The 25,355-nt window shown below is 33.9% G+C and overlaps 1 protein-coding gene across 4 annotated transcripts in view; it reads left to right on the top strand.

Moving 5' to 3' along the window:
• Positions 1–25,355, top strand: part of LOC112127962 (discoidin domain-containing receptor 2-like) — a 177,018-nt gene that overhangs the window by 39,521 nt on the left and 112,142 nt on the right. For all 4 annotated transcript variants that reach the window (XM_024229601.1, XM_024229602.1, XM_024229598.1 and 1 more), the window contains exon 2: positions 16,939–17,170. In XM_024229601.1, coding sequence (XP_024085369.1) covers positions 16,939–17,170 — 232 coding nt within the window. The remainder of the gene's footprint in view (positions 1–16,938; positions 17,171–25,355) is intronic.

Genomic DNA, 25,355 nt, shown 5'->3' on the forward strand with positions numbered 1-25,355 from the left:
TTAATTACAATACGTCTATTTCGGTTGAGAATCGATAGCTTTTTATAAAAGAGATGGCCTTTACACGCTGCCTACTTTATTGTAAATTATGTATGGATCTAAATATAATTTTTGACGTAGAATTTGCTGGTTCTATTATAATTTTAAAGACTTGGAGCAATAAGTTGACCTGGTTACGAACTTTTTTCTTAAATTGATGTCCTATTTTTTAGACGCATTTTAAATATCTATTCCATAAAAAAAAGAAATATCTACGTATAATAGTACCAAAAACTCTAAAAATGACTTTTTTTTCTTGGAGTTATTAAAGTTTTCTTCAGAACTCTATAGTTTATTTCTATCTGGTAAAAAAAAGAAAAAAAGAAAATTTAAACGGATAAAATAGTAAAAACTAATTGGTGTAGATTTATTAAACCCAACCCGACTTGCTGACCAACTTGTTTTCTTAAATTGATACCCTATATTTAGACACATTTTAAATATCTTTTCTACAAACAAATAATGAAAATAAATACCTACATAAAATTATACCAAAAACTCTTTAAAAATCGATTCTTCCTAACGATATTAAAGTTTTTCTTCAGAACTCGATAATTTATTTTTATCGGGGGACTGGTTACAAAAAGAAAAATTAAAAATTAATTTGATAAAATATTAAAAACTTAATTTGTGTAGATTTTTTTTAACCCAACGAGACCTAGGGACCAACCTTTTTTTATAAATCGAAACCCTATTTTTTTAGACACATTTTACATATCTTTTCTACAAAAAAAAATAAATATCTATTAAATTCACTGTTTTTCGTGGTCCGCTTGACCAATTAATTAAGGTTTTTAAGTTAAGATAAAAAGTCAGTGTCACGAGCGGGCAAAAATGGCAAAAAGGTGGGAAAATTCAAAAGGAGGGGTTGAAATTGGGAGTTAGTGCCCGAGGGGATCGAAGTCACGATAGCTCAAGTGGTAGTAGTAGCGGCGTATCTAGCCGAAGGCCGTGGGTTCGAATCCCGCTCGTGACACTGACTTTTATCTCAACTTAAAAACCTTAATTAATAAATATCTACACCAAATAATACCAAAAACTCTAAAAAATTATGCTCTTCCTGGAGATATTAAAGTTTGCTTTAAGATTCGATAATTCATTTGTATCATGGAACTGGTTAAAAAAAAGAAAAAAATTAAAATTTAATTGGACAAAATATTAGAAACTTAATTTGTGGAGATTTTTATAAACCCAACACGACTTAGGGACCAACCTTTTTTTCTTAAATCGTACCCCTATTTTTTAGACACATTTTACATATCTTTTCTTTAAAAAAATGGAAAATAAATACTTACATAAAATTATACCAAAAACTCTTTAAAAATCGATTCTTCCTAACGATATTAAAGTTTTTCTTCAGAACTCGATAATTTATCAGGGGACTGGTTACAAAAAGAAAAATTAAAAGTTAATTGGATAAAATATTAAAAACTTAATTTGTGTAGATTTTTTTAAACCCAACGAGACCTAGGGACCAACCTTTTTTTATAAATCGAAACCCTATTTTTTTAGACACATTTTAAATATCTTTTCTTAAAAAAGAAATAATGGAAAATAAATACCTACATAAAATTATACAAAAAACTCTTAAAGAAATCGATTCTTCCTGAAGATATTAACGGTTTTCTTCAGAACTCGATAATTTATTTTTATCGGGGGACTGGTTACAAAAAGAAAAATTAAAAATTAATTGGATAAAATATTAAAAACTTAATTTGTGTAGATTTTTTAAAACCCAACGAGACCTAGGGACCAACCTTTTTTATAAATCGAAACCCTATTTTTTTACACACATTTTACATATCTTTTCTACAAAAAAAAAATTAATAATAAAAATAAATATCTACTAAATTCGTGGTCTGCTTGACCAATACCAAGACCAACAAAAAGAAAAATTAAAATTTATTTGGATAAAATATTAAAAACTTAATTTGTGTAGATTTTTTTAAACTCAAATATAACAACAACAATTAATGTAAGCAGTGACATCGAAATGATCGAGTTCCGAAGGAATGCGTATCTCCAGAACCCATCGAAATTTTTGGGAATCTGGTATCATTTTTTAGCCTGGAAAGAAATTTCAAATATGAAAAAAATGCATCTTTCAGCCACGTCTCTCATACAAATTTTATATTCGTCTGTATGAAATAAATAAAATTGATCGATGCACTTCATTCAACTTACTAAATGTAAAACATATATCTCAAACATTATTGACGAATTTGTAAAAAATTTAAACTTTATTTTGAAACTTATGAGAAAAATTTAATGGCACAGGTGCCTTCGAAATATATTTGTAATAGCCATGCAATTTGGGAATCAACGTCGATTCCCAAAAATGACAACCCTATATTTATTTTTTTCATGGAAATTTTATGTGAGTCTGAATTTTGACCAAATATGATGCCATCCATAAGCATACCATTTTGGTTATTTATTTCATACATGAGATAAAAGTCCAATCACGAATGACTAGATATTACCTCAAACATATTTTACAAATGTAGCTTCCTGCGTCACCGTTACAGAAATTTAGAGACAGCTTTGCTGCTGTTTCCATCGCACCTATTTGTGAAAGAAATGCATTTTTCAATTCTTGCATTTCAAGTTGGGGGATTTGCAACCAGGCAGCAACTTCTTCTTTCTAGTCCCAGTTCAGAGTCGGAAGGAGTGAGCTTCAGCTTCTTTTCTGCGAACCTGGGCAAAATTGAAAAGTGTTAATCAACGGTTTATGGTGGAATTATTTGATGTTTGGGTATAATTCGTGCAAATATAAAAGTTCTTTTTATACCGTCATGTGCTGCAACAATATCTTGCACACGCGCATTCTCTACACTACCGAATCCCACTTCTGATGAAGAAGATGAAAATTCATCATTCCTCGAAGAAGAAGAACCGGGTTGGGAACTATAAAATGACATTATAAAATTTGTTTCAGAGTATCTTTTGAGATATTTTTGCGGAGTTCTCTTCTGTCAAAAGATACAATGAACAGTCCCCACTTCTAGGATATCTGAGGTTCGCCCTCCTCCACCTTTCTTCATAAATCCTGGCGCGCTCTAGCGGGCTGCTTACAAATTAGATTCCACTCCGACGTGTATTTACAAAAACTAAAAATTAAATTCGGCTATTAAGAAGGCCATAAAATTCTTCTATAAGTTGAACATAGTATACAAGGTGGATTGCCAGTACAGCACATTTTTTTTCTAATATAACAGTACAATAATTGCACAAATGATAAAAATTGGTAAAAAATCTTTATGTAAGGTATGGGTTGAAATAAAAAAGCCAGTATCATGAGCGGGATTCGAACTCACGACCTGCGAGACATATCTTCACTAAAGCTCTCCGTGGCCATTTCATTTGTCGCCGAGAAACGAATAGATTTGGAAAATGGCAAAAAGGATGGAAAATTCGAAAGGTGGGTTGAGATGGGAAGTTTATGTCCGAGTGGATCGAGGTCACGATAGCTCAAGTGGTCGAGCAGCGTCGTATTTAGCCGAAGGTCGCGGGTTCGAATCCCGCTCGTCACACTGGCTTTTTTATTTCTACCAATACCTTACAAAAAGATTAATTAATTGAAAGAAGTTATTTTATCAATCGGAACCGAAATCTGATGAATTGATAAAAGCTTGCAAGAGATCATTAAATATATTGTCCAACCAGATCCATAGCATAATTGTTTTCTAGACACTCTATGAAGTCACTTTTTTTTAAATATTTTCTTTTGCTTACCAAACTTTTTTTATATTTCTTTACTTGAATGAATATTTTTATAGTAAAATTGTCTTGTGGGTGTGCTGATGTTGTATTGGTCAGTTTTATTCAATGCTAATATAAGGTCATCACACACCCACAAAAATAAAAAAGAATCCTGCTAAAACCACAATGTTAAGAATGAATTGTTGAGCCCGACTTCAGTACAAAATGGTCGGGCATAAACATTTTTACACAATACGAGGGGACTTTTCACTCAAGTGTCATAAACGCCGCTTTTAGGATTTTATTCTCGATGTATATTCCACAAGTGTCTCACTTGACCTTATTTCCGGAAGGGGCAAGAAAAAAAAATATTTTCCCCTCCGAGTCCAAAAATTCAGCACGCTGTAATTTAAACGCATACTCTACTTAAAATATTAAACACGAATGAAAAAATGGGCATGTTTACTGGAAAGTTTTTTTTTAAATGAAAATTTCGGTCACCAGTTAAACGAATAAAACAATTATACGTTTATTCTACCATACAACATCTAAAATAAAAACAACTTCACGATTTGTTTTTATTTTCCCAAAATCTCTAAAACACCTTTAATTCTCCCCTTTGTACAACCTACTTCCCTGTAGCTTGGAAACAATCGCACATGTGTATGTTCCCTAAACCAAAAAACAAACATGTCGTACTACTTCGTATAGGCCAATAGGGCCTCATAGAGGGCTAAATGACAAACAGACAAATGGCAAACAAAAAATTGACTATATGACAAAATGAGAAACGCGAAATCCATTTAAGTAAGATAGAATGGTATCTGGACTGTGATTGGCAATAATGTTTCCGATTAATTAAAAAAATAGTAATTACGTAAAACATGTTAGATTTATTTTTAACGGAAATATAAAAATTTTGACGCTGTAACCAACTGAAAATGAATTTATGCAATGCTCGAAAATTTTAGTTTCAATCAAAGTATTCGTAATTCACTAATTTCGTGGTCCGCTTGACCAATAATATATTACAATTAATTAAGGTTTTTAGTTGAGATAAAAAAGTCAATGGCACGAGCGGGATTCGAACCCACGATCTTCGGCTAAATACGCCGCTGCTCTACCACTTGAGCTATCGTGACCTCGATCCACTCGGACACCAACTTCCTATCTCAACCCCACCTTTTTTAAAACTTAATTAATTGTAAGTATTCGTAATTTCAATCTTAAATTTTCTAGCATTGTATAAATTCATTTTTTTATCTAAAAGTTTCTAGCATTGTATAAATTCATTTTTTTAATCTAAAATTTTCTAGCATGGTATAAATTCATTTTGTATCTAGAATTTTCTAGCATTGTATAAATTCATTTTTTTCTTATTATAAAATTATCTAGCATTGTATAAATTATTTTTTTTATCTAAAATTTTCTAGCATTGGATAAATTCATTTTTTTAATCTAAAATTTTCTAGCATTGTATAAACTAGCATTGTATAAATTATTTTTTTTATCTAAAATTTTCTAGCATTGGATAAATTCATTTTTTTAATCTAAAATTTTCTAGCATTGTATAAATTCATTTTTTTAATCTAAAATTTTCTTGCATTGTATAAATTCATTTTTTTCTTTTTCTTTCCACTTCCTATATGTATTTGTAATATTTAAGCAATGTTTATTAAGCCTAGCCCCTGAAGATGATCTCAATAAAATTCGAAACATTGGTATGACAAAGAAAATGTTTTTCTAAAACCAACGTCACACCAGACCGCACCTCATGATTTCCAAATAATATTTTAGTCAAGATGTGCTATCTAGGCTTATTCAAAAGATACTGGAACATTCTCGCAAAATGAATCTTTTCTTATTGGTGAATGTTTCTTTCTATAGAATGTAGTAGAGTAGGCTTGTCGAATAGGGTTAGGATGAATTGGAAGATTGAAATGAAACTTTGGAAAACAGGAGCGGATCAATTTTATAACGAAGGGAATGTGAAGATAGAGGTGGCTAGTAAGGTTACAAACGTAGTAAGAAGCTTGGAGAATACTTCTGAGGACTTTTGATTTGAATGTTTCGATTAGTTGCCTTGAAGGTACCCAATAGTGCCGCTCTGTACGTCCAAATAGTTCAAAGTACTGTTTTAAACAATGTTAGTTTGTTATTTACGATCATGTTTCTCGATCTTAGAAAACTTTTTACATGAACAAGTCATGTGTTTAGTTCTAGTCTTCTGATTCTGATGTTGGGATTCTACGTATGTGTTTAGGTTTAGTTCTGATTTAGTAGTCGGTAGGTTCTTTGCTGTTGACGTATAGATGTAAAGATGGCTGCTTATTTAACGTTAACTTTTGGGTATAGTTGTTCTTTCTTAGATTCATTTTCCAGATTTTGCTCCATTTTTCTATGAGCTCAAGATGCTCTTGGATAATGGATAGGGTTTAAGTTATGAGACAAAGTTGCAGTATCATCCGTAAGGAAGTAAGAGCGGTGCTGGAGTGTATAGTCAGGTATAAACTAGAAATAATAAATAATAAATTCCCTTCTTCGAGGGGTTGGATTGGTCTCCAAAAATCCATTTTTGCATCTTACTTTGGAGAAACGATCCATTAAATAGAATTTTACTCCTTCATGGTAGACCCTGTCACAATCTTCGATCATGCCTAAAAAACCCGTCTTTTCTCTAAACAGAGGAAAGAACACTGAACCATTGTAGACTGAGGTCTTTCATAAATTTCGGACTAGAAGAAGGTTGGTAAGCAGTAGGGGCTTGAAGTCTTAAGGCAAGAGAATGATTATGGTACATTTCCATAATCGAGGAAAGTCAGATTTGAATGGAAAAATTAAAAATTCTTTACACTTGCAACAGGTTGATCATACTAATCGGTCAATCACTCATGAAATGAAATTTTTTATGTTAATGTAAAAAAAGTTTTAGACATATTAACAGGAGCCTTTCGAATATTTTGGTAATTACTGGGACAAGGTTTGTTGGGTTTAGGGATGAGATTATGGAATATTTCAATGGTAGAAGATGGTGAAATGTAGGTGGATGGAATTTCAAATAGTAGTTAAGAAAACTTTTTTTCATAGGTTTTTTGATATTTAGAACTTTAAATCAAATGCCAAATCCGAAGAGGACAAAGCCCAACTCCTAGCCCAACACCACTCTTCAGTATTCAATCCACACCCAGACATCCAAGACCTTCACCATTCTGAAAAAATGCTTATCGAACTTGACGAACCACTACCTCTCTCCCTCCCTCCAAAACCTTTCTCCCCTAAAGAAGTCAAGCAGGCCATCCTAAACCTTTCCAAAAAGAAATGTCCAGGTTATGACCTAACCACTCCCATCATTCTATCCCTAAAAAAGCCATTATCTTTACAACCTACCTATTCAACGCTGTCCTACGTACAAACCATTTCCCCACCTGTTGGAAATTTTCTTCCATCAGGATGCTCCCAAAACCTAAGAAACCAAATCACCTTCCTAGCTCCTACCGACATCAGTCTTTTGCCCATTATTGGCAAAATACTGGAAAAGCTCCTATTGAACCGCTTGACCAAGGAAATTCCTACAAACACAATTCCCCATCACCAATTCGGCTTTCGGAGTTGCCACTCAACTGTACAACAAGCAAATCTCATAATCGACGTTATTTCCACATCCCTTGAGCTAAAACAGTATTGTCCGGGGGTGTTCTTGGATATACACCAAGCCTTTGACCGAGTATGGCATTCTGGGCTGCTGTTGAAGCTCAAGAACATCCTACCAGCAATCTATTACCTTATCCTAAAATTCTATCTTCCATCATCCTGGAATCATCCAAGTATCCCACAAAAATTCATTGTCTCCTATCCATCCTATTCTTGCAGGTGTCCCACAGGGCAGCGTGCTCGCTCCTTTACATTATTCAATTTATACCTCCGACCTACCTACGCAACATAACACTATCACCTTCACCTTTGCCGATGATACCGCAATCCTTTCTCCTGATAAAGATCCTGTCACTGCTTCCCGAAATCTTCAAAATCACCTAAATACCCTAGAATGCTGGCTCCGTCTGTGGAGAATCAAGATCAACGAAACCAAATCAACGAACATAACATTTACTCTAAACAAGAAAACACTCCCACCAGTATATCTCAACAACGTCCCCATCCCAATTGCGAACCATGTACGATACCTCGGACTCTTCCTGGACAAACGACTGACGTGGAACCCCCATACACGACTTAAACGCACAGACTGTAATATACGATTTTTCATGCTTAAACGACTACTCGACAGACGATCAAAACTCTCACTAATAAACAAAAGAAAACTTTACATTGCCCTCCTGGCCCCCATTTGGACATACGGTCTTGAACTTTACGGTACTGCTAAGTGTTCCAACCTCAATCGAATCCAATCCCTTCAATCTAAAATCCTCAGAACAGTAATACAAGCCCCTTTCTATGTATCCAATCACACCATCCATACCGACCTAAATGTCCCTTTTGTTACCGAGCTAGCCCAATCCCGCTACAAAACGTTCCATTCCAAACTACTCCATCGTCCGAACCCTTTCGTCCAAAACCTGTCATCCACCACATTACCTAATAATCCCAACAGAAGACTGAAGCGTCGGTGGCCCCGCGACAACCTTAACAATTGACATCGGTCTCCTACGATGGAGTACATCTCGCTCATCGTATTGATTAACTAACGGCTACCATCACCGGACGGTAATTGTTCAAGCTTTCACGCTACCGTTAATAATTTTATATGTAAATACTATCCGTTTTACTTGTTGCGTCGAAGAATGCAGTTGTAAAAAACAAATAAAAAGTTAAAAAAAAAATCAAATGGCTTGAAAGGTTTAGGAGTGATATACCAACGCTCCGGCATACTCATGCATCATCATATATAATTTAAATCACAATACAATAATAGTAATTTGATATTGATCTTTATTTTATCAAGTGTTGCAAAGTAAAAACGTTTTCTGTTATTTGTTCATTCTTTCATGACTAGTAATTAGGTAGAGAATTGAGTGTAAAAGCATTTCATTCGAAATTTATTGCCAGGTAAATGGAAGCAGGAATCTGGTAGAGTCTATCGCCGGGGATCTCGAGAGGCCAGTAAAGCAGTTCAATTGGGCTTTAGTATCGGACTTTTCATGGGAAGTGGGTGGCGTAGTTAACGTTAAGTTACTGCCTTAGATAGTAAATTCACAAATTTATGTCTATAGCTTGGCTAGAGTGTTCGCATTAAAAGTTATTTTTGTTTGTTTTGCGGTATCTGTTTTAGTTTGTGACCGTTAATAAATAAAATTAGATACAAAATTACCGTTAATTTTGTATTATTAATTTTTTTTAGTCAGATATAAATATATACTGATTTAAAAAAAATTCTAACATATTTCTTTCCAAATGCTTCTGATTTTATTTATTAAAATCACGAAAACATGGATTTTTTAAACTATTTCACTTATTCTCAGGAAGTTCACAGCAATTCAGAAGATTATAAAAAACTCGATTAGGTTTCTTGGTCCGATTGACCAAATAAATTCTTTTCTATTAATTAATCTTTAAGTAAGGTTGAGATAAAAAAGTCAGTGTCACAAGCGGGATTCGAACCCACGACCTTCGGGTAAATATGCTACTGCTCTACCACTTGAGCTATCGTGACTTCGATCCACTCCTTTTTCCATTTTTCAAAAAAGGAGGAAAAATTCAAAAGGTAGGGTTTAGGAGGGAAGTTAGTGTCCGAGTGGACGAAGGCAGGAAAGCTCAAGGGGTAGAGCAGTGGCGTATTTAGCCGAAGATCGGGGGTTCGAATCCCGCTCGTGACGCTGACTTTTTTATCTCCGCCAATACCTTACTTAAAGATTAATCAATTGAAAAGAATTATAAACTACGTATTATAGAATGATCCAGGCCGCCAAACATTTTTACATAGTCTAATTTTTCAACAATTTAGCTTTCCTTTTTCCTATTTATCCCCGTCTATATAATCCTGAAAGGATAATCTGGCCGAACCATTACCAACGGTTTTTTCCCGTTGTCGGCTCTTTTCATCTCAAAGAAGCCGATTCCTTATACAAAAATGTCTTTCTATACCGACGTCCTTCCCCACCCTTCAAAATTCAACGTATATAAACATAAAACTGCAATATCTCACTGCCACTATCAACGCGACACACAAAAATGGCACAGCTACATAGAAAACAAACCCTTTGAGTGAGTAGAAATACTTTGATTGAATATAAAAAAAATTTTTTTTTGCATTGTATAAATTCACTTTTTTCCACATCCTACATGTATTTGTTAAATGTAAACAATGTTTGTAAATCCCAGGCCCTGAAGATGATCTCAATAAAGATCGAAACGTTGGCACGATAAAGAAAATGTTTTTCTGAAACCTACATCACACCAGACCGCATCTCACGATTTCTAAATAAATATCGATTAACGGTCACTAATCACCACACATATAAGAAAATATTTTTTTTCTTTTTCTTAAAATCCACGGTTCGTAGCAATCCTTATCCAAAGGTTGATGTTTCGGGCCTGCGGCCCATCATCAGCATCACCATTTAAGAAGTGGAGGCTCACGCGGATAAGCGCGGATAGCGGCAGAGGGTATATATAAAAAAAATTATTATTTGTTAGTAATTAGTATTAATTAGTATTTGTTTAATGTAAACAATGTTTGTAAATCCCAGGCTCTGAAGATGATCTCAATTAAGATCAAAACTGTTACAATTAATTAAGGTTTTTAGTTGATATAAAAAAATCAAAGGCACGAGCGGGATTCGAACCCACGATCTTCGGCTAGATACGCCGCTGCTCTACCACTTGAGCTATCGTGACCTCGAGCCACTTGGACACTAACTTCCCATCTCAGCCCAACCTTTTAATTTTCCCTCCTTTTTGCCATTTTTCAAATGTCGTGTATTCTATTCGATTCTCGACGACAAATGAAATGGCCACGGAGAGCTTTAGTGAAGTATACTACATTTTAAATCGTTAAATTCACTAATTTCGTGGTCCGCTTGACCAATTAATACATTACAATTAATTAAGGTTTTTCGTTGACATAAAAAGTCAATGGCACGAGCGGGATTCGAACCCACGATCTTCGGCTAGATACGCCGCTGGTCTACCACTTCGAATCCCGCTGTTGCCATTGACTTTTTTACGTCAACCAAAAACCTTAATTAATTGTAATATATTAATTGGTCAATTGGACCATGAAATTAATGAATTTAAGATCAAAACGTTGCCACTATAAAGAAATTGGTTTTCTGAAACCTACGTCACATCAGACCGCATCTCACGATTTCCAAATAATCATTTATCGAAAAGGTTTAATGCATTTTCTCCATGTAAGGTTCAAGTAAAAATACAATCTGATCTTGTGATAAATAAATATGGGTTTTGATGATAACTGTAACTACAGGTACATTTTGAGCCACATGATACAAATTTAACCTAACCTTAACTATTCAGAAATCGTGAGATGCGATCTGGTGTGATAGGTTTCAGAAAAACATTTTTTTTTTATCGTGCCAGCGTTTCGATCTTTATTGAGATCATCTTCAGGGCCGGGGATTTACAAACATTGTTTACATTTAACAAATACATTTAGGATGTGGAACAGTGAATTTATACAATGCAAAATATATTTTTTTATATTCAATCAAAGTATTTTTACTCACTCAAAGTGTTTGTCTTCTGTGTAATTATGCCATTCTTGATTGTCGTGTTGAGGCACGATAAAGAAAATGTTTTTCTGATACCTATCACACCAGACAGCATCTCACGATTTCTGAATAATTATCGATTAACGGTCACTAATCACCACACAATTCTAACCTTAACTTTTGTTTATTATATATTATTTTGAATCGTGCTATGAATAATTAATTTTACTAATAGTACAAATTTAAAATATTATGATATATTGGTTGATAGTCATAATACATGAAGTTATGATTATAAATTCGCCAGGATTTTTGTTTCTGAATGGCTACAATAGCCACCATATTGTAGTATAATTGAAAATTGCTATCGCTTCGTTACAATCTATTAGAAATCCAATTTAAACTCGTCCTATATGAAACTCATCCTGCCGGACTATTGTGCGTTCGACGATGTACGGTTTTGATTATCTATCCAATTTAATTGATATACTGGCCATTTGTAGTACAGAACAAGGATCACTTTAATACCTCGTATCCATCTGTGAGTATTGTTTGTTTACGAAAAAACGAATTTTACCCCCCGGTTAATTGTCACCCGAAGTCGGCCTTTTGCGGACCGGGGTGGGAGGGGCAAATTGCTGCCGTGTTGGAAAAAAAATTAAAGTAGAACGCTTCAGTATTTATACTAAAAAAAAGGGGGTGGAATGGGAAGGGCTCTCAGAGTGTCAATTAAGGCACGTAGTGTTGGAGGGTGAAATTACTAAAAGAGATATGGTTCATTCCATTGGTGACGACCCTTCCATCTGACAAAAGCTGGCGTAACGAGTCAACCAGAAAAATGTGAATTGTTATAAAAACTGAGAAAACCGGATTATGTTAAAGAGGAAATTCCTCCAAAATCCATTTTTTTTCACCTGTAGAAAAAACTTCATCAAGTATTTATTAATTATATAATAAGATTGTAATTATAATAGTTAATAGTTATGACCATTAATAAAAAGTATAACAATAAAAAAGTATGAAATAATGAAATCAACTTTAAATAAAAACCTTTCAAAGTTGATCTCCATCAAAACAATATATATTGTAACTTTCAAATTTAAATAAAATTCAATATGAAAATTGATTCATTAACATGAACAGTTTATGGGATAATAAAAAGCCCGAAATATCGTCCGTCAATCATAATTAAAAATGCTCGTTGCAGAATGTACGAGTCATGTTTGATCTCGTTCTCTATAAATTCAATTTTTAATTCAATTAAACTTGAAATCATAGGTTTAAAAATCCTGTAAAACATTTTTTAACCTTTTTTTTTATTAAACAGAGTTACAGTCATGAAAATTCCTGATGGAAAAATTGTATTCCACTTTCTTGCATTTTTTTTTTTTTTTTTTTTTTTTAGCAAAAAAAAACCAGCAATACATAACAAAAGCATAGAATAAAAACTGATAGAAAAATAATTTTAAAAAAATCCAAGCCAAAAACTCAGTTTGCAAAATACCTGCTACCAAAAAATAAAAAAATAAAAACAAATAAAAAATAAACATAATAAATATAATAGAAATACATAAACAAGTCGTTAGAAAACCTCTACCAATAAATAAAAAAACAGCAATGAAAATGTCCAGCGGAAAGAAATCACAGCAAAAAAAAACCAGCAATACATAACAAAAGCATAGAATAAAAACTGATAGAAAAATAATTTAAAAAAAATCCAAGCCAAAAACTCAGTTTGCAAAATACCTGCTACCAAAAAATAAAAAAATAAAAAAAAATAAAAAATAAACAATAAATATAATAGAAATACATAAACAAGTCGTTAGAAAACCTCTACCAATAAATAAAAAAACAGCAATGAAAATGTCCAGCGGAAAGAAATCACAGCAAAAAACCCAGCAATACATAACAAAAGCATAGAATAAAAACTGATTGAAAAATAATTTTTAAAAAATCCAAGCCAAAAACTCAGTTTGAAAAATACCTGCTACAATAAAAACCTGCCAGAATACCAAAGCATACAGCAAAAAGAGAAGCTAAGCCAAAAACGAGTTCAAAAAGAAAGACTAATAGAAAAAAAATTGAAAGCCTACCTAGAAAAAAAAGAATAACAAACCAGGAAAAACACAGCTAGAATTAAAAATCAAGTTCGAAATACTAGGAAAGAAACAATACTCGTTGGAAAAAACTTCCTGAAATGCCCCTGCTATAAAAAATCAGGTAGAATGAAAGCAATAAACGAAAACACACAGCTAAAAAAACTCAGAAAACAAAAATTAAAGGTAAAAAAATAGATAAACAATCCCAGCTTTTAAAAAACACTGCTATATCCACATCTTCCATATGCCAAAAAATTAGTCTACTACTCTACCGTTTTGCGATCTGGTAAAAACCACGAGGCGAAGTAATTTAGGCCATGAGGGAGAATGCATATTAGACCGGTGGTCAGGGAGCGCATGGTCATAACAAGAACGACTTTTTTTAAACTAATCATTATGGCCCATCTTCCCTATGGTCCAAACAGTGTTTAGAAGGGTGATGGCCTGTATTGGCCCATTTTGGCCAAGTTGGAAATGTTGTTAGGGAACATTGGCTTTGTTGGCCCTTCTACACTATGGGCCATGGCAGGCCAATGCAACTGGTCACCGAGCCAAGAAATGGACCAGCATGGCCTCAATGGCCTACAGTTGCTTCTTTTTCGTGCGGATGGATATCGAGGACGAGTAAATCGCTGCTGCATTTTTGTGTTTTGCTAAGGTGTGTAACTTCTATTTACATGTTACTGACAGAAACCTGGTTGGAATCTATAAGCATTGGCCGACCAATGTTGGCTTAGTGGATATGACACTTATCTACTGCGCTCATTATTCGCGTAATTGGCCTCCTTTGATGTGTTATGTGAGACCATTTCCAAACTTCGCCAAAATGGGCCGCTATAGACCATCCCCCTCAACAAAGTCGCTCAACTGTGTTGAGCGAACGTTTCGGCCATAGTGAAGAGGGTCCATTAAACATTGTAACAAGTAGTTAAGGTTTTTAGTTGAGATAAAAAAGTCAGTGTTACGAGCGGGATTCGAACCCACGATCTTCGGCTGGATACGCCGCTGCTCTACCACTTGAGCTATCGTGACCTCGATCCACTCAGACACTAACTTCCCATCTCAACCCCACCTTTTGAATTTTCCCCCTTTTTTGAATCCCGCTCGAGACACCGACTGTTTTATTTGAACTAAAAATCTTAATTAATCGAAAGATATTAATTGGTCAAGCGGGCCACGAAAACTAGTGAATTGAATTGTAACAAGTGCCGAATGAATATTAAAATTCATTTCCCTGATTTTCTACGGAATTATTATTATTTATTTATAAACGAATTATTAACGAACATAATTGTTTTATTAAAATTCTAATATTATCCTGAAATGTATTGCAAGTGGAATAAAAGAGAGGCATACGAACTGCAAAGAACATAACGCGCACAATAATGATCTGCGTCTACCAAAAGGCAATTGTTCTTTCCGGATATACAAAAAAAAAAAAATTAGCCATGAAGATGCACGGAAAATTATTAACAGAAGAGAAACATTTGATATATGTATGTTTCATAAGCCAATATTATATTTTCATCATTGAAACGCCAACGTGGAAGGAGTCTGTTTTTTATAAACATACACAAATCAGATCACAAGAGACAATTCTATTCTCCCACCATGTTCAATATTTATTTTAGCGTGAAATTAAATGTCATCCCGTGAGCGGAATATTTTGTATACGACGTCTCACCATGGTGAAACCCGTTAAAACATTGTTTTTTATTATGTACTAATATGATTTTCTTATATACTTGCTTACTACGCCAAATTAAAAATCAAGTCTCAACCCGTATCAAAATTTGTAAAATTAAGAAATGACAATGCGTATAAATAATAAAATATATTTGCTTTATATATTACTTGATACAAGTTGTTAAACTTTTTTCTATCTAGACTGCTGAAAATGCTAATAATATATCAATAACAATCATTTTCAAAAAATTTTGTCTACCGATACTTACCTCCAAAGCGATTTCAAATAAAATTGCATATTTGGATAATAGAAGAAAGCTAATAAAAGAATAAAGAATAAAACTTTATTCTGGGGATTAAAGCCCCCTTGAATAACAAAACTACACGATAGAACCATATCTATATCTAGTACGCTACATTTTTGGAGCAAATATCAAAAGAAAATCCAGCTAGCAAAAAAAACAAATATATAATTTTACCGATTATTTTGGTCTGCTAAAGCTGCCAACCAGCCACACGAAAAATGATCACAATAGAAAACATAAACAGCTAGAAAATAAAAACCAATTAAAAACAATACTCAGACAGAAAAAAACAGCTGAATAACGTTAGTGAGAAAACAAAATTCATCAATAAAAAACCTAGTAGGAATAAATTGGAGAATGGGATAAAGAGAGAAAGAGAGTGATAGTGAGAGAGAATGAAAAATACCATACCACCACCTGAAAAGACCTTAAAAACCAGATAGAAAAATGCCAACTATCAAAAACAGCAAAAAATAAAAACCTTGTAAAAAAATCAAACCCAACTAGAAAAAAGCTTTAAACAACTCAGCTAGAAGCAAACTAGAAAAAAATATTAAATGAAAGAACGGCAAGGTAAAATTCAAGCTACAATAAATATACATTCAGAAAAATAACACAAAAAAAGTTCTCACGAAAATCCCTCTAAAACAACCTAGGTAAAAAACCTCGTAAAAAGCAGAAAGAAAAACCCTACCTATAAACAAAAAAATCTGCGAAGAAACACAGCTTGAAAGCCCAGCGGGACATAAAAAGTCTAGAATTAAAAAAAACCAATAAAACCTAATAACATACCATAGAACAAAAACATAGAATAAAAATACCACATAGTAAAATTATGTTAAAAACTCAGCTTGAAAAAACCTTGCTACAATGAAAACCAGGTAGACTTTAAAAAAACACAGCTTACAATAAAACACCCAATATAAAAAAGTAAAAACCATACACCTTGAAGCAGGTTGAATTAAAAACCAAATTACAAAAACACTACGAAAGAAGTAATAACAACTAGGACAGGAAACCAATTAAAAGAACAGTCAGAAAAACCCCAGCTAAGAAAGCAGATAGAAAACCTAGAGACGGGAAAGCCCCCTTAGAAAACCAGCATCAGAAAAAGAACAACTATGAGAAATATCAAATAGACAAGAAAAACTTCAAAAAAACAGCTAAAACCATCCAAAAATACAAAAAAGTCACTTAAACAATTGGAAAACAAACCCAATTAAAAACACTTTGTAAATGAAAAACCACCTAGGAAAAAATATATATGCAATTTAGGTGTAAATAATTTATGTAATTTATTAAACGTAATATATATANAAAAATAAAAAATTTTAAAAATGACGCTTGAAATGTATTTTTATTATTACATTTATTTTTATTTGATGCTTTGAATACTTAATTAATAACTATTTGTTGTGATAGATTGCGACTGGAACGAGCCGGAGGCGCCTGGTGTCCGAAGCCCCAGGTGGAGAGCGGAGTCAGGGAGTACATCCAAGTCGACCTGGGTTCGGTACACGTCGTGACGGGTGTACAGACGCAGGGAAGGTTCGACCACGGGAGAGGCCAAGAATACGCCGAAGAATACACCCTGGAATACTGGAGGCCGGGTCTTCCCCAATGGAGGCAGTACTCTCGCTGGGACGGAAAACAGGTCAGTTTTTCCGAATATCCGTCCATTTATTATTTACACATATAAAAAAATATTATGGGAAAAGCCGGTGTGATCAAAGAAAGAAATTATTACTTGGCTATAAGCAAACAGCGAATCATTTTGCAAATTTACGATGTTTTCCATTTGAATTCTTCCCTTTTGTTTTCGAACACAGCTCTAAAAAAATATTTATTTTTTGAACGATTTATTTATTTATCCTTATCAAATACCTTGGCCGATTTTTATGTAAAAATATAAATAAAAAGTGGCAATTATTCATATTTATCAAAGTAGTAAATTTTTTAAATATCTACTAGACATAAAAATAAAAGTTTATGAGTTGCAAGTTTAGTTTTTGCAAGAAGGAGAATCAAGGGCAACACACCAAAGAATTACGCAATGCCTTCAAAGAGCAAAAAATTTTAATTTTATTATATCTATAAATTTATAACCATAGGACATGAAAAAAAATCACAGGAGCTCGTACTATGAAAATCTACTTCCTACGAAGAAAATGTGTATAAGCAAAGTGTTTTTCTTTTACTAGATTTTATAAAAAAATATTCGTTGTGGATTTTGATTTGCAGTACAGCGATCATGAAGCTGAATGAATCGTTATTCACCTTCGGGCAATACATTTAGTGGGATTGGATGGGAATCCTTTTTTATGAATTGCTTCCTTAGAAGGAAACTGACCTATAAAGATAAATAAAGATCTATTGTGGAATTGACTTTTCTTTATTTTCATACTCCAGAAAGTGCTCAACGATAAAGTTACGAATGCATTGCAGTCACATATGATATCGCTGTTTCATGACAGAGTCGGCAGGTTTCTGTTTGTCTGATTTAACAAAATTTTAATGAAACGGATAATGACTGGTATAAAGATGTATTATTTTACCTAATTCTTGTTTTTCGATAAAGTGGTAGATTTTTGTTTGCCTGGTTGAGGTGTTGAGGAACTTATTTAATTGTTTAGAACCTGCTGAATTAATCCAATATGTGATTATTTCTTTCTCTATTTTTTCTGTTCCGATTTTAGCATGGTTTGGTGCGGGCCAGTTTTTGTTCTTTTCCAAAGGATTTGGTGCTTTTGACTTTGCTAGTTTGTCAACCTGTTCCTTTCTTCAACCACCCTCGGGTCAATTTTGTTTGTCCTCGAATTGGATGCATTTTAAACATTTCCAGGCCTGTGACTGAAGGTGGATAAGTTAAAGCTTACAGTACTGTTTTTCTGTCCCAGAAAATGTATATGTGCCCACATTAATACTTTTCAAATTTTTTCTTATACATCAAGATCTACTGCAAGGATCTCAGCTAGGAAAATCGATGGTGTGAGGCCTACAAGTTTCAATAGGTGTTTTTACCTATAGATGCAGGATCGTATAGATGCAGGGGTCCCCCAAGGAAGTGACTTAGGACCCATCCTCTACACTGCTGACATTCCTACCCTTTCTGAACTCTCCCTACTACCATGTGAATAATACCGCCATCCTTTGCTCTTAACTAGAAATCTGCAAACCCGTTACTTCACTTGTGAATTGGTTGAAGAGATAGAAAATGATAAAAACTTAAAAAACGTGTCAATTTCAACCCTGAAGAATAACCACTTCTCCCATATATTACAATTCTATCCCTTTTTTATCAGCTAATATAGTCCTCTACCTTGGGCTATACATTGACAAACGACATGCTTGGAACTCACAGACACTACTCAAAAACAATTACCAGTCAGACCTTGGTTTGCCGATAGTTCTTTTATCTTTGACCCATTTGGGGCAGTTTGGTGATTCGTATGCTCTTAAAGGTGAAGTGGATCCGTCGTCGGGTCCAGCTACCGAGGAACGGGCACGGGCAATCAACCCCCTGAAAAGAGGACAAAAATACAAGATTTTTTAAAACGTTTTTCCTTTGAAGCCGTGGATAAAAACCGTAAATATCGAGATAAATACGTAATGGAAAAGTCTATTCTTGGGGCACCACGGGTAACATGCTCTGTATCCTTCCGTCACCGCACTCCGATCACCTATATGCACAACAGTCTCTGATATGCTCAAGTAGTACTTTGTATAAGTCCTTCTACCCTTTAAAATATGTGCCTCCAAATTAAAGGGCCTAGAAACACCCAGCAAGGAGTAAATTTTATCTCACGTATTTGTCTTTCTTCTTCAGCATTATCTCATGTAGCGCAGTTTGGCATCTCCTTCTAATCCAAATATTTTGAGCACCCCATAATCCATAGTTAATCTGGATTCGAACAACAGTCGAGTAAAATTTCTGACAAGCCATTACATTCTTGGAAATCAATGTATTTTGACCTGTACCTCCTGTGGATCCAGCGGACAGCTCGTGCTAGTCCTCTAAGCAACCGGTATTTAAAAATCATCTTCTGTCACAATTTGTCATATCATATTCTTTAATTTAAACCCTTTAATGCGGCTTTTTTGGCATGCCTTTCGACTGTGTCATTTTTCCGGATTCCTGATTCCGACATTCTAATCCAACACAGGAATTTTTTTATTTATTTACTAAGAACTTCATACTTTTGTGATATATCGATCGCATTTAGTGTGATTTTTGAAATGCGTCATCATACTCATAGATTCAGTAAGAGTTGCCATTTTTCATATGAAATTTGGGGTTCAACCAAAGGCGCTTTTTTATATGTGTCCAGTATTATCATGACCTTTATAGATATGTCTTCGAAATAGTTATAAACAGCTACAAGAAGTGTCACAAACAATTATTATGTCAGATAACCCATCAGAAAAAGGTTTTGGTTCGTTACCAGTCCAAGTAATCCTCCACGACGACTGAAGCGACCTCAAGTGAAAGTTATACTAATTAACACAAATACATAGAAATGACTATTAATAACTAGTTCCTTTTTTCTTTTTGTATATACATATTGTTTATTTTGTTTTTTAACATGTATACATATTATAAAATTTACTTAGCGCAGCAATGTAAATACATAAATAAATTTAAAAAAAAATTACTCTTTTATTTATGAATGAACGGTCGTATTCATGTAAAATTCAACGATCGGCATTAAAGGTAAAAGGAAGGCAGAACTAAGGTTTAGGAAATAAACGAGAGGCTACCCATAAAATGTATTATTTAAAAGAAAGTCACGACATTATCCGTAGCGTCGTGTAACTTGCAGCGGTATTGGCTTTTGACAGGCTCCTCCCCACTCAGCCGGTTCCATCATTATAATATTATTTTACATCGAGTAATATTCATAATAGCGCTGTCGTGGGCTTTCCGTAAATAAAATGGCCCTGGGCGTGACAGCCGATAGAAGGGAACGTTGATATAACAGAGGGAAAATCAGCCAGGGAGTATCATCCGACTAAAACTGGAAAATTATCTAGGAAAACACGCCCTTTCATCGGACGACTTGCAAGTTTTCAATTTCCTCGCTTGATCCACGTTGGATATAAAAGTCAATCAACAGTCGAGGGAAATAAACTTTATCATGGCCCGGGATCATTTCCGTCCCGCAAAGCGTTAAAAAACGTCACTTCCAACTACTGTTAATAAAAGTTGTCCGATGGTACTTCTTGCCAAACTCATGATGGCCTTCCAAACTCCGATCCTTCAATGTAATATGAACTAATGTGTACCTTTTTTTTTACCAATAAGTTGGCATATAGCATTAATTTAATAACATTGAATAATTTTCCTTTTTTTCGTTTTATTTGAAATTCACAACTGCAAGGTTTTGGCAGTCCAGGGTCTGATCTCGGTTTTATGCGTTACGACTCCAGGGTCTACCAACAGATTAGTCAGCCCTAACTCAATAGGTTCCTTAAACTATTCACTGTCTCACTCATTACTGGACTCGATATTCCTCCATCACCCTCTAGATATATTGCATAACTAATTTAATTGATGGTTAATGGATTAATAAATGCATTCATTTTCAGCACACACTAGGTACACAAAATTATCACCTTTTTCTTAAAATCCACGGTTTGTAGCAATTCTTATCCAAAGGTTGAAAAATCCCAAGTTCTCCCTGGTTGAACTATTTTATTCAATTTTGTCTATTACATGAACGTTTCGGGCCTACGGCCCATCATGTGGAGCAACCGCTCACTGGAGATATAATCTGGGATACAAAAAAAAAAAAAAAAAAAAAAAAAAAAAAAAAAAAAAAAAAAAAAATTGAAAAAATTATTGAACAGTACAACAATGTCAAAAACCAAACTGATGATCAAGGGTTAAGTGAAGGGAATTAATTGTTGGATAAAGACATTGTATGAAGATTTTTTTTTTTAATTTTGCTTTAAGATCGTCAAAAATCTGCTCTAATGTGTTGTATATAGTTGTGACTGAAATAATACAGACGTCTACGGAATTATAAAAATGCCATTTGTATGCCGGATCCCCTTTTATATCCACTGGCTTCATCTCTTTCTCGGAAATTTCAAGAGGCAGGGAAGGACAACGTGAAAAACCTCTTTTTCTTATTACGGTCTGTTTGCCCTTACTCGATAATCCACTTTTTGTTTTTCTCCTAGGAGACCGGTGCTCCGAAAAAGCTTTGCCGTTTTATAACCGATTTTATAATGAATTCAGATCTTCTGAAAAGACGATAGTTTTACTCGGTAGTTTAGTATCAGGATCGTTAATCATTGTGAAAAGATCTCAAAAAGAGTTTTTCCCCCTTGCTTTCCTTCCTTTTCATCGGAGATAAAGTTATCTCTCCTGATAAGCTTGAAAAACGAGAAAACCACTCTATAGGAAGTTTAAAATAAGCCCGTCAATTTGTAGCTTGAAATGGGAATAAACGTGTCACTGAGCAAAGAAGTATTAATATAATTTGAAAGTGAATGAACCGGTAAGATATTAAATCTCCGAGGTAAAGGGCCCCAGGAGAGAAAGGGGTTCGCCGAGGAATTACAAGTTGGCTAACTCCACCACGGTTGCTAGATGGGCCTCATAAGGCTCCCCACAGGCAAGTTTTACCAAGGGTGGAACTAAAGAGCTACTCGTTTGTAAAAGGCTTCTACCTTAGTTCTCTCGGGGTAATGAGCGACGGTTAAAAATATTTCTCATCATCCCCCTTTCACCAAACCACCCTCTGAAACTGAATCCGATCCAATTTTACGTGCCGAGTACAAATTCTCAACCGTGTGTAAAAACCTAAGCAAGAACTTTCAGGGGATAAACGGCAGATAATATCTGAATGTGTTTTTAGACAAATCTAGCCAAAAATCGCCGTTCCTCTATGGCTGTGACTTGCAAATTAAAGTAATTCCTTTCAGGATGGCTTAACGATCAAATACCTGTTGTGTCTGAGTTTCGATAAGTCATTTCTATAAATATTAATTAGTCAAAACTCAAGACAAACTCTGAGCTGGTTTTATTTGCACGATACGTCGTTTATAAGGGCATCTTTATAGGGTTGTGCAATAACAAATGAGTACACAAAAGCTCTAAAAACGTTATAAATACTTTTTACCATGGCGAACCAGACCTAATAAGGACAAAACCTAAGTAATGCTATTCACTCGTCGAAGATCTACTACATTCATCAAGAAGTAATTCACCTATTCAATAGGTGAAACTACTAAACACCTTGGAGTGCACATAGAAACGAAAATAAATTTCTAACACCATGTTGAAAAAACATGTACACAGGCCATGATCACCATAAGGATAAACTTAACTTGTGGACGGTATTTTTTATGAAAATTCAAGTCTTGAGATCAGAAACAAAAATCTTATTTATGAAATGTATATACGCTTCTCACTTCTCTTAGTCACCTTTGAATGGAATATATTTTGTTGCAAGCTTTATAAACATGTGTATTCCAGGTAAAATATTTATTCATCACTCAGCCTAGAATATTATATTTCATTGTTTAAAAGAAAAGTACTGTCATCATTTCTTCAAGTTTGTTTTCTATAATATTATTTTTGTTTAAATTTGCAAACGTTTTGTGATGTTCTAATAATATAGCTTTACATTTTTTAAAATGAATTGATAAACCATGTTCAACCTCGATTTTTTTAAACTGGGGTAAAGAGCAAGAAAGAGAGAGAGAGAGAGAGAGAGAGAGAGAGAGTGAGAGAGAAATGGTTAGAAAGATAGATAATGATAGTTTTGATGCTTTCTTTTACTACGCAAAGTTAAGGCTCTAGACCTTTTCTGCAATTTAACGTGAAGTAATGAGAAAAGAGAGTGAAAAAGAGAGAGTGAGTGAGCGGGAAAGAAGGAGAGTGACTGACAGGCAGACGGAGAGAGGGAGAGAGAGAAAGCATTAGAAAGATAGATGATGATAATTTGGATGTTTACTTTTACTACGCGAAGTTAGGTCTCGAGGACTTTCTGCAACTTAATGTGAACTAATGTGACGAGAGAGAGAGAGAGAGAGAGAGAGAGAGAGAGAGAGAGAGAGAAAGAGAGAGAGACGGAAAGAAGGAGAAAATAGAGTGGCAGACAGTCAGAGAGAGAACAAGAGTGACAGAGAGAAAATATTAGAAAGATAGAAGATGATGATTTTTTTACAACGCGAAGTTAGGTCTCGTGGACTTAACTGCAACTTAAGGTGAAATAATGTGAAGAAGAGAGAGAGAGAGAAAGTGATAGAGTGAGAATAAGAGAAGGAGAGATTAAGATGGTTATGATGATGTTTTCTTATACTATGCAAAGTCTCGTAGCCACTCATGCGATTTAAAGTTGAATAGTGTAAAGAAGAGAGAAAGAGAGAGACAGAGAGCGAGAGAGAGAGAGAGAGAGAGAGAGAATTACGTTTTCTTTTTGTATGCAAAGTTAGGTCACGTGGATTTTTCTGCAACTTTACGTGAAATAACATGAAAATTTATATATAACAATCAAAATGTATATATTCAATAATAATATACATTATTATATATACAAATATATATATATATATATATATGTGTGTAGCGAGAGAGAGAGTGAGAGAGAAAAAGAGAAGGAAGAGAGACAGAAAGAGATGAGTTTATGAGTGAGAGAAGAGAGAGAGAGAGAGAGAGAGAGAGAGAGAGAGAGAGAGTCAGCGAGAATGTAGGGAAATATGTCAAAAACGAAATATGAGAGGTAGTACGGTTGTACAAAATGTTACACTTACAAGGGGACAAACAGGTTGGTTTGTCAAGGATTTGGACCAATTTTTTTTAATGATTCTACACTCCAAAATATTGGACACGTATCCGCCACATCTTCTGAATAGGGCCTGATTTCGCCAAAAAATTTGAAAGTTGAGATTTTCCGATTTTTTCAACAAAAAAAAATTTCGCCGTTCTACTTGCTCAAATCAGTTATGTAAATTCATCATTTCACAGTAAGTTTTATGTACATTGCAATAAAAATATAGTAAAAGCTATGAACGTTTACAACTAACCAAAAATTGCCAATAACTAAATATTTTAAAATAAACAAGTTTATACATTTTTTCGTGAAACTACCATGAAATTTCATTCAGAGAACCCTAAATATAATTTTTTTTATCGATATATAGTTTAATTTTAGTTTTATCGATTTTTTTAACCCTAAAATTTTATCAATTTTTAAGAAGTCCTTCTCTGATTATCTGATTGAAACTGTTATTATTCAAAAACGGCTAAAAAGGATTTTAACGTTAAACATAACATTTTAAAGAAGGAAACTAGCTTTTTAAGGACGCATGTACCAGAAAAATATGTAAAATAGTCATTATTTGTCAGAAATTAAACTTCTTTTTTTTTAATGGAAATAATAATCCGATTATAATGTTTGATACATTTTAATGTTTATAAAGTCCACTTGACACTTTCTTTAAAACGAATTATCACCCATCAAAATCGATTTCCTATTATTCACAAAAATGACGTTGGAACTTTTCTTAGGGATCACGCAGAAAGATCGTCGAAAATATCAGTCAAAAAAATTAATTTGCACCAATTTGCGCGAAAGTCATTATTTAAAAGTTTTATAACGCTAGAATCACGACAACGCGGTTTTGACCATTTTCTGACGTTTATTAAAAATGCCAAAATAGCAGTATTTATTTTATTAAATCAATCCAAATTATAATATTCTGCGTCGTACCGTCACACAATATTAATAATCAACAATCAGGTTCGATGGGTACTTTTATAAATAGTACGACATTGACCCTAGACCCTTAGGACCGAAATCCTTCTTGACCCTGAACACTAAAATAAC

Source organism: Cimex lectularius, unplaced genomic scaffold (genome assembly GCF_000648675.2).
Source record: "Cimex lectularius strain Harlan isolate CLEC.00 unplaced genomic scaffold, Clec_2.1 scaffold356, whole genome shotgun sequence".
Taxonomy (NCBI): Eukaryota; Metazoa; Arthropoda; class Insecta; order Hemiptera; family Cimicidae; genus Cimex; species Cimex lectularius.